This window comes from Amblyomma maculatum, chromosome 8 (assembly GCF_055883805.1).
Source record: "Amblyomma maculatum isolate TAMU_Amacu chromosome 8, ASM5588380v1, whole genome shotgun sequence".
NCBI lineage: Eukaryota > Metazoa > Arthropoda > Arachnida > Ixodida > Ixodidae > Amblyomma > Amblyomma maculatum.
In genome coordinates, this window is record NC_139351.1 from 64,709,012 (window position 1) to 64,719,955 (window position 10,944).

Here is a 10,944-nt window from a genome sequence, read left to right on the forward strand (position 1 = left end):
CATGCGGTGCGACTATAGTGGTTGCGAAGTCTACAATGTGCGCCCTGTGTTCGCCCGCCACGTGCGCCGCCGACTACTACTCAAGGCAGTGCACCACTGCAGACTTTTCGCAGCATGGAAAATGATAGCGATGCTGGCAATGTGCGGTCCGCCCGCCTTTGTACTTTTCGTGTCGCATACATTATGACAGGAGACGGCGACATGCCTGCTGCACGGCACCGCAAACTGCTCGCTGATCGCGTGTACGTTGCCGGCAAATGCTGTGGATGTGACGTCTGTGGTTTGTAGGCCACGTGCCGCTCAAAACTTTTAGCAGTGTGAGCGCGACGGACAGTTGCGACGCTGGCGAGGTGCGGACGATGCGTCACCGCAAACTGCTCGTGATGCGTGTACACAGCGTGGCTGGCGATCACGGAGTCGACGATGCACGGACAGTGCGCACAGTGTTCGGGGTTGTGGTTGCAGTCCGCACGTTCATGTCATCCATAGTGGCACGGGAGAGTGTTTGGAACATCCGAAATTCTGCACATTGTACACAATGCACTCCGGTCGGGGAATTTTGCGAATTTGTATCATCCCGATATTCGTATCAATCGGATTTGTATCACCGAGATTTTACTGTAGTATTCATGGCTTCATGGCTACCAAGGCATACACTATGCTAGCTGATGACATCATTCTAACTTGGTTTGCTGATGAAAGTGCTGGCTTGCTTTTCTGTGCTAACAGATTGCTAAACAGAATTTAGGTGAAGTATTCCAGCTAATTTTTGGCAGATAAGGAAAAGACATGAAAGGTTTGGGGCTGCCAACATAGCCAGACGTGTAGATGCTGGTCATCAGCTCAAAGTTTTGCAGCTAGGAGAAAGAGAAAGCAATCATGAAGTTCTCGTTCTGCATGCCAAAGTTTTCATGAAATCAAGCCTTCATTAAAGTGCTCTTTACCACTGTTTTACACTCTAGTCTTTATGCCCATCCAGTGCACTGGGTGTGAGCATACTTGTTGTTTGGTTTGAGGCAGAGTGTGAGTGGCCAACAATGAAAAAGGAGTGGACAAAATTCTGTTCTTTCTTCGCGAGGCAGCTTTTTATTGAGATGTGAGCATTTAGCAGTCGTGCCAGCAGCTCTCATCATGACGTGAGCTACAGCTCCACGCAACTAGTGCCACATTGCAACTAGAGGAATCAACGCATCCAAACGAGCCCTATTTACAGAGTGAGCGGTTGGGCCAGCTTTGAAATAGAAAAGGCTACAGTGTTGTACTGCGTGGTTAATGAAGGGAGTGGGTGATTTTGTGGAAAATTCTCCTAACAGACCTCAGCGTGGTGTTCAACAAGCTCGCTTTTGTGAGGACTTGTCGCATTGCAGTGCACTTTGTGTTGAATGTTGTCATTCCAGCAGTTAGACCTCTTGAATACTGGCCTGGTTGAGAACATTTGCGAGGCTAACGGGAGTGGCGACGTCTTTGCCTTGCAGCAGTTGCTGAAGGACAAGAGTACAACTCGCAAGAAAGATGAGCGCAAAAAGGCTCGTGAGGACGAGAAGACAGAGAAGCGCCGCCTCAAGGAAGAGGTAAGCCACCTCGGATACTCCGTGCCTAATGGTGCTTGATCTTGTCCGTCTTCATGATTAGGATGACAGTTGTACCAGGGACACGCGCTACTCCTTCGTCGTGTTCACATTCTTGCTCCAGAGGGCTTCAAAGCGAGTGTGTTGCATTTTGTAGGTTGCCTCTTCTAAGCCTGGACGAACGTCTGCTGCCACTGTACATCCCCAGGGGCAGTAATAACACTTAGAGTGCAGTCCCCTTATAATGATACCGGATTTAACGGTATATCGTTTATAACGATCAAATTCTTGAGATTTATCAGTTATCTCATTGGTCCAGTGTAAAAATAAACCAGATGTAACGATCGATTATCGGCGGTACATCGAATAGAACGATAGTTTTATCGCTGCCCGGTAGATGTTTACCACGAAAATGTCTTAATGGTTAATAAAAAATAAAACACTAAGGAGAAAATGACGTGAAAGCTCGACATATGCGGCGAAAATGGACTTTCATGGAGAAATCCGCGAGTACCATTGCGTGCGGTTAGGAAATGAACACTATCATCATCACAATCACTGCCTGTTGCCGCGCTAAGGGTGCGGCCGTGTCAGCATCGCCATCGCCAACTGAGCCTCCGTGGAAAAAGGCGCTGACCGCATTGACGGCGCGATAGCTCTTAAGATGAAACAGCAGATTCATCAGGATTTCTGGCACCCTACGATTTTGACGATCATCAAGGCTGAGGATGTCCTGCAGTTCACCCAGTCGCTAATTGGTTCCGTGCACGCAAAAAGGACTGCCGCCAGCATACGTGCAACTCGAAGCGATGCTCATAGAGATTGTCAAGCTTCAGCTGCTGCTCATGCGAGTGCGAATTTTCGACATTATTAAGTATGCTTAAGTTGTTAAATGGCTATTGATGTACCCTGTAATAAAGTATCTACTGCTGCTTACAATGGTTAGTGTTCAAAGCCTACATGCATGGGAAAATACAGACTTTTTTTTTCTTTGTTTCATTTTTTCATTTTTTTTTTTTGCCTGCCAAGATATAATAATATCGGTCATAACGATCAGATTTTTCGGTTTTCTCAGTATTGTTATATGTGGACTGCACTGTATTAGTGTCCTTTCGACTTTTGTGCTGTGATCTTTATCTTGAGCATGAAACATCAACTCGCTGAAACTTGCTTGTTTCTCAGTCTTGGAGGACGTAATCATTGCTTCATTTATAGCATGAAGAAAGAAAACTGACAAATGTGTGCGCCGTGCGCTATATAATGCAAGGTCTCATCGATAGCTGTTGCACTGACAGTGTTACACGTGCAGTGAAAGCGGTGCCAGTAAAAACAAAAAGGAAAGCAACATTACGCTTATATGTAGCACCTGTTTGAGTTCTTTTCTCCTCCTCAGCATCTTCTCATGGCATGCCAGCGGCATGCCAGCCATGGTCTGGCATGCCGCTACAGCCGTGATCGGTTGTCTGGCTGATGAGCAACCAATAGTCGCTCTCACCGCAGACTGGTACAACTGGCATGAAGCTCATATAAGTGAAACTGAAACTAAGTTGGTGACCTATTCTCGAAGACGAGGCCGTTTGTTTTTTGTCACACATGCCATTGTGTACGCTTTGGAGGTGTGCGGTCAACTCCGCAATATGCAGGTCAGGTATGAGGAGGGCTGTTTTCAGTATTGCTTACTCTGATGATCATACTTGGACATAGCCTAACTGTTGCGAGACCCGCAGCATCTGTCCGGTGCCTTAGCTTTGCATGGGTGTTGGCTGGCACCGTTCAAATTATCTAGAAATTCGAATGATTGATGTTTGACTTAACGAACTTTCACAGTTTGGGGTGTGTTACATGTGCTAAACTGCTTCATTGATGTCAGGCACTGGTGAGTATTATACTGGAGCATTGAGTTGAGCTATGTAAGGAAAGCCTAAGGGACTCTGGCATGAGCGCATGCATAGTGGAGGCCTTTATTTTGCAGGAGCGGCAAAAGCGGCTGACGGAGAAGAAGAAGAAGAAGCAGGGTGGCGGCAGCAGCCCCGCCACTGGGGGTGGAGGGTGCACCCCGGCCCTGGAAGAGTTTGCCCAGTCGGAGGCCGTGCGCACGCCCCTCTTTGTGGAGCAGTGCGTGCGCTTCATTGAGCAGGAGGGCCTGGACTCGGAGGGCCTGTACCGGGTGCCGGGCAACCGGGCTCATGTGGAGCTGCTGCTGCAGCGGCTGGATGAGGGCCGGCTGGGTGATCTGGGCGCTGCCGAATTGGGTGCCGAGCTGCCAGTCAACGCGGTGGCCACCGCCCTCAAGGACTTCTTCTCCAAGCGGCTGCCCCCGCTGCTGTCGCACACCCACATGGCACGCCTCACCGAGATAGCTGGTCAGTGTGCCTTTTCCCCTCGAGGGGGCTTGTGGCTCAGGTTGCCTGCCACCAGGTATTCAGTGGAAATTCCGGCAACATTGAGAGATGGAAAGGGAGCCTCAAGAATGCACAGAAATTGACGAGCTGGAATTGACTAGAAAGAAAAAAAAAATGAGTGGCACACATAATGCAATGGTGTCCCAGAGTGAAGGAGTAGACGACTGTACGAAATGAAAATATAGCTGAAAGAGATGGAGTTTTATGGAGCGATGAGCCTGGCAGTTTGCAAGATAGGAAGGAGGTCACTTGGAGTGATGCTCTTGTCATGTGATGGACTCTGCTTGGCTGTATGGCCACACTATCTAATAAAAACAAAAGGAAGAGAAGAGCAAAAGCCTAGATAAACTTGAAAGGTGACTTGAAGAGAGAGAAAGAAGTGGGCATGTGCCAGAAATAGGTTTGTCTCTGTCTGTCCTCAGCTGTTCCAAGGGCAGGTACTAGTGGAGGAAGGAATGGTGGAGTAAGCATTGTAACACTGTTTTATCCTCTAGAATTAATCTGGGCCTGCCTTCTTTCTCTTGTATGGAGGTCATCTTTATGACACTGTGCTCTATCCCAAACTTAACGGTCAACATTTTGAATCTGCACAAGTACTGTGGTCACAAAAATTTATTGCTGCATCACATATCTCATACTTTTCGAAGTCTTGGGGAAGGTTTCCGTGAGAACGTGGAGCAGTATAGAACAATCTGCTCGTCACTGCAAATCATGGGCAAGGCAAGCAAGCATTCAATTTCCAGTTATGCCGAACTACTTTTTCGGGGCGGAGCAAATAGCCTTTTCAGTCCTGTGCCACCCTTCGGCATGTTGCTGTCACTTCTTGAAGTCTCAGTGTGAGGGGCAAGATGAATTTGCTGAACAAGTAATTGCTGAACATTGCCATTCACAGCACATGAGCCGTGTAAAGCAAAAGATGCTTCTCTCAACATTGGACATAGGGCAAACTACCGTATTTACTCGCATAATGATCGCACTTTTTTTTTTAAAATACTGACGCAAATTTCGGGGTGCGATCATTACGCGGGGTAAATTTTCTACAAAAAATTTTTGAGCGCCGAAAACGCAAACAAGTTGCAGGTCAGACGTCTTAGAACATAAATCTCGATTACAACCAAAAATAAAAGCTGAGTAAGGCTTACCTTCGCAATAAACACGCACATTAAGCATCACATGGAGTGCACAATGCCCATTTATTTTTTTTCGTCAGTACTCTAATCAAAGTCTGAATCCTCGCCATCCTCGCTTCCGCTGCTGCACGACTCATCGGAAACGGCAGTGTCGTCGCTGGGAGCATCTTCACTGTCCCACAGGAAGTGATCTTCCGTTCCATCCAAAGCGTTAGATATGCCTGTCTTCTTAAAACTCTTAGCCATTACCTCGTCGGGGATACTGCTCCACGCTTCTGTGATCCACGAGCACAGCATCTCCACGGATGGCCTTCTAATCTTTCCGCTCGGCGTCAAATCATGCTGGCCCATCGCCATCCACTCAGCATAAAGTCGTCGAACGTTGTCCTTGAACGGTTTGTTCAAAGACACGTCGAGAGGCTGCAGCAGCGAAGTCAGGCCGCCAGGAATGACTGCAATGTCCGTGCGTAGCTCTTTCAGCTTGGCACGCATGCTGTCCACAAGGTGACCCCTAAAACTGTCCAAAACTAGAAGCGAGGGAAGCAGAAATGCTCCTGGTCTTCTTCCCCAAACAGTCTTGATCCAGTCGACCATCAAGTCTGCAGTCATCCACCCTTTCATCTGTGCACGTATGTGGATGCCACGGGGAAAGTTTCCCTTCGGAATAGTCTTCCGTTTGAAGATCACGTATGGTGGCAGCTTCCGCCCGCCGGCCGTCACAGCAAGCATGACTGTGCATCGCTGTTTTTCTGCGCCAGACGTCTTCACGAGGACGCTCCGAGCACCCTTCTCGTTCACAGTTGTATTCCGGGGCATGTCGAACGTCAGTAGAGTTTGATCGGCGTTTGCAATTTGCGACATGAGGTAACTGCATTTTTCGCGAAGCCTAGTGACGAAGTGATGGAAGTCTATCACTTTGCTTTCATACGCGGCTGGGAGCCGCTGGCACAACGACGTCCGCCGCCTCAGGGAAAGTCCATTCCGTCGCATAAAGCGAGTCGTCCAACAGGAGCTAGTGCGGAAATCCTTTGCGGCGATTCCCAGCTTCCTGGCAGTTGTGCGCGCCTGCGTCTGTATCATTTCTAATGACACTGCACAACCATCCTTGCGCAGGTCCCTCACATATTCTAGGACCGCCTCCTCAACACGAGGGAACTTGCCCGTTTTGGGTCCACGGAAAGCCCGCCGTGTCTTGTTCGTAGCCATCAGCTTCTCGCGCTGCTTCTTCCAATAGCGTATCCTCATTTCGTCCACGCCGAAATGCCTACCAGCAGCGCGGTTGCCATGCTTCAGTGCATAGTCGACAGCCTTGAGCTTGAACGCGGCGGTGTAACTGGCATACCGCCCCATGGTGAAATGGCGTAAACTCGCACAAAAACACAAAGCACGCTACGACGCTGCCGAATTGCAAAATGGCGAACGCCGCAAAGCATGGAATCATGGGAACTCCAACGTTACTAGACTAGGTTGGGAACTCGTCGGAATGCATTCACTGCGGGATGACTGCAGATCAACCACCAGGCGGCTCCATGTTCGGGGTACGATCATTACGCGGGGAATTTAAAAAATGGAATTTTGACCTCAAAATTCAGGGGTGCGATCATTACGCGAGTGCGATCATTATGCGAGTAAATACGGTATACTTTCTGGGCACCGACCACAGCCAGAACTAAGAGGCTTGCTACATACATCTGTCAATGTTGCATGCCATGTATGGAGCGACGTATAGCAGGTAGTAAATGTTGCTCTATGTTATGATGTTGGAGTGTTTTAAAGGAAACGTGGGTAGTCCAAATGGTTTCTGACCATCCTGATAGTTGATGGCATGTGATAGCTGTGGACATATCAGCTTTCTGTTTTGTTATTGTAGGTATTGCTTTGTTGATACTTGAGTTCTATTGTGACTTGTTCCACACTAACACTGGGAATGGTATAGTGCTGAACTGCAGTGCTGTTTAAAACAGAGCGCAAAAGTGCTAGTTAAAGTACAAGGGCAGTAAACTGAAGGGGGAGAGAGAGACTTTGTAGTCACTGCTCTGCCTCTTGTGTGCCTTTTTTTTTTCACCGTGTAACCAACAACCATCGCAGTCGAGATGCTGATAATTACCAGCAGGGTTCCATGTGACGGCGTGCCTCCGCAGCTCATGAGGCGTGCCCTGACGTGGCCCCATTTGCGTTGTGCAGGGCTGTCCGATCGCAGCTGTCGGCTCCTGGCCCTGAGGGAGCTCATCAAAAGCTTGCCGCCAGCCAACTTTGAGATCCTCAAGTTCATCTTCCAGCATTTTGTACGGTGAGTATGCTAGAATGTCATGCAAACTCCTACTGTACGAGCTTCATTTTGTAGCGACTTGTTTTCCCAGTTCTGGTGCTGCAACACAGAGGAGGAAATCGAGAATGGCACCATGGCGTTTGTGGTGTTCACTGTGTCACGGGCTTGTGGCGTCCTTCACGCACAACATGAGCATGGACTAGCGCTGGTGATGTTTGCGTTTCTTTGAATGGAGAGCGCCATGTTGTGTGGTCTGTGATAGTTGAGCGCCACTTGTGCAGTGAAATGTGCATTTAGCGCCACAAGCAACCATCATTGAACCTCACACTGCACACATTTAGTAACCGGCAGTCCCCACGTGACACTAGGGTGAGAGCTGGGCTACCAACTCAAGCGGTCGGCGTAGCGCGGTCGCAGCCACAGCGCAGCGCGTAACGTCACACCCCACGTGAAACAAAAGCAGTTGGCGTGGCGCGCTAGAGGTGCACCTGGTGCTCACGTGATACGTGACATCAGTCACGTTCATATGTCTTGGTTAAAGCGGGGCTTTATATGTGGGCTGGCAGGAGCTGCCAACTTGGGTCTCTCGTTTCACATGGGACAGTTATGTCAGAATCATCCCTGGCATTCATGTTACCCCTATAGGCCACTAAGGCACGTTCATACGGGTTGGTTAAAGCTGGGCTTTATATGTGGGCTGAGGAAGAAGAAAAATAGAACGCTCGGTCACCCGCAGCTAATGCTTTCGCTCAATAGTATTTGGGTCAGCAGCCTATGTAGAAACACTGGCGAGTGCTAAGCTTGTTGTTTGTCTTTGTGTATGCTGCATTTGGGGCAGCATTCCGAATCAGAGTTCGTGTCTTTAGGTATTGCCAGGGAGTGCAGAAAGGAGAGTCCTGCTCATGTTGTATGTGAGGTGCCGCTCTTGTGTTTATTTCGCGAGCAGTCTTGCTCTCTTTTTCCAGCTGTGCCTTGTACACTGCAATGAGGGACCACCGAAGTCACGCTTTTGTTAACGTGTGTGGCCACTTCGCAATTTTTATGACAGCATAGAATAACCTTTAGTAACTATTTTTTAATAATTTTGGCCTACTACCAGGACGAGCAGTTGTAGTCAATTTGCAAAGCTTGTGTGTGCGATGGTGGCAATCGTGAGTAAATTTATGACATTTCACGAATAAGATGCTCTTCAAATGTAGTTTTGGCAGCAGTGACCTCAGATCGACGGTTGCTTAGAGACTGGGACACAGATAGGTAGTCTACCTCACTTCAACGACTACAGTTAAAACGAACGCTTGGTCAGTGTGAATGAGGGTGATGCTGCTGTCAAACTATCCCTTGGTGTAATGGCACTCATCTCAGATACAACAAACTACTGCCATTGCACAACTCGGTTGCGGCGAATGATGAGTCACTGGATTAAAAAAAGAAGAAATTGCGCGATTCCCACCACCGCGGTGACATAAAAGCATTTTCAAGCTTCCGTGATACCCCTTGCTGCCAAAGGAATGTGGCGACCTCCGCGAAAAACAGTAAGAAAGGTGGCATTAAAACTGCTGGCCAAGCATGCTAATGAGCTACAATGTACCAACAGGCCCAAATCACTATGCTTTTTGTCTACAATGTCAATCAGGCATGTGCATGATCGATGATGCCAGTTCCATAGTGTATGTCACCTGTCCGATCATTTCGTCAATTTCAGGGGCGGGAGGTGGGGGGGGGGTTCAGGGGCCATATAGCAGGCAGTACATATATGGAGATATATTATGGTGAGGCTACCCAAAAATAATATAAAATAATATGCCTCTGCCCGTGCCACTAGGTATAACGGGCTTAAACCAATAGTAAGAAAAATGAATAGGGATTGCTCCAATAAAAGAATTCCGGGTTAGGCGAGGTGAGGGAAGGCCCGCTGCTTGGAGCCCCCTGTTGAAGATGATGGAGATGTAGGAAGAGGGTGAAAGAGGGAGAGAGTTGGAGGATAATGAGACGCAAGGAGGGAATGAGGATGGAAAAGGGAGAAAGGAAAAAAACGGAAAAAAAAAAACTTAAATTAATTCTCTTCTTTTTTGATAAGAGCGTAAGAGGAACGGGAACAAAATTTGGGAAGGTGAGGTTGTGTTGAATTGGTAATTTGAATGAGGCTAGGGTGTTATTGGTTATAGTTTAAAGAGTTTAATTAGTTTCCTCCCTTCCTTCTCCTCTCCCCACTTTTCCTTCCCCCTTTTCTCTCCCCTCCCTTTTTTGGAATTAATAGGGACAGTATCCGTGTCTCCATCACGAGGGGTCGAAACTGAGAGTGCGTAAGCTGACCTTCGCCCCCGATAACCCCCGTTGGTGTTGTTGCCCAATACTGCTTCCCCTCCCCCTCTTGTAATTCAAATTTGTTGGTGGCTGGTTGGAGGGACCCCAGGCCTTGATGGTCTAGTAGACATTTGAAGTTCTGGTAGGTCCCGGGCGTCGTAACAAGCCTCCGCCCAGGATCCGCTTCGGTGAGCGACCGACCACCCTAGCAGGCAGTACATACAATATGTGGACATATAATATGGTGAGGCTACCAAAAACAGAACATAAAATAATATGCCTCTGCCCGTGCCACTAGGTATAACGGGCTTAAACCAATAGTAAGAAAAATGAATAGGGATTGGTCCAATAAAAAATTTTGCTTAAAAAAAAAAGTTAGATCTACTATCTAGCCCAGCCGCCTCCACGGGAATGGGCCAGTCATAGCGGATTTATTTCATTAGATGGTTTCACTGCGGTTGTGGCGCGTTCTACATGCTTCTTGCTGGTAACATTCGTTTATTTAGATGGTTTTCCGGGTCTGAGCAGGGTTGTCGAAGAGGCCAAGCTTCTGCTGTGTGGAGGGGGGCTGGTGGTACTGGGCTGTTGTTGTTCTTTTGCGGAGATGGTTGGTGGATGGCTTGAGTACCTGTGAATTTTTGGTACAGATTAGATTAGAGGCCCCCCACCCCTTAATTTTGTTCCCAGGTGATTTTCCCCTCCCCCCTCCCCTCGTCCACACCCTCCCTTTCCCTCAGTTCTCCACCTTCCCTTTTTCTTCCTGATTGGTTGGTGGTTCTGAGCCCCGGGTTCCGGGGAAGACTGGTTTTGTTGGAGGAAATAGGGCAAGGCGAGGTAAAGGAAGGCCCGCTGCTTAGGGCCCCCCGTTGAAAATGATGGAGAAGTAGGAGGAGGGTGGGAATGAGAGAGTTGGAGGACAATAGGACGGAAGGAGGGAACGCGGATGGAAATGAGAAAGAAGGAGAAAAAAATAATAAAAAAATTATTGAAAGGGGAGGTTGTGTTGAATTGGTAATTTTTATGTGACTAGGGAGTTGTTGGTTATAGTTTACCTAGTTAATTAGTGTCCTCCCTCCCTCCCCTCCCACATTCTCTCTTCTCACTTCCCCCCTTTCCCCTTTTTGTTCCCCTTTCCCCCCTTTTTTTTTGTTGAATTAATAGGGACGATATCCGTGTCCCCATGCAAGGAGTCGAGTCCGAGAGTGCGGAAGCTGACCTCCGCCCCAATCACTCCCGTTGGTTGGTGTTGCCCATTCATGCTTCCTCCTCCC

The 10,944-nt window shown here is 48.3% G+C and overlaps 1 protein-coding gene across 5 annotated transcripts in view; it reads left to right on the forward strand.

The window, feature by feature from the left end:
• The window catches only part of RhoGAPp190 (Rho GTPase-activating protein 190), a 75,054-nt gene that overhangs the window by 56,863 nt on the left and 7,247 nt on the right, over positions 1 to 10,944 (forward strand). For 3 of the 5 annotated variants that reach the window (XM_084576368.1, XM_084576363.1, XM_084576364.1), the window contains 3 exons: positions 1,476 to 1,571; positions 3,541 to 3,931; positions 7,285 to 7,390. In XM_084576368.1, the coding sequence (XP_084432494.1) occupies positions 1,476 to 1,571; positions 3,541 to 3,931; positions 7,285 to 7,390 (593 nt within the window). The remainder of the gene's footprint in view (positions 1 to 1,475; positions 1,572 to 3,540; positions 3,932 to 7,284; positions 7,391 to 10,944) is intronic. The other 2 variants (XM_084576365.1, XM_084576367.1) reach the window with 1 other exon arrangement.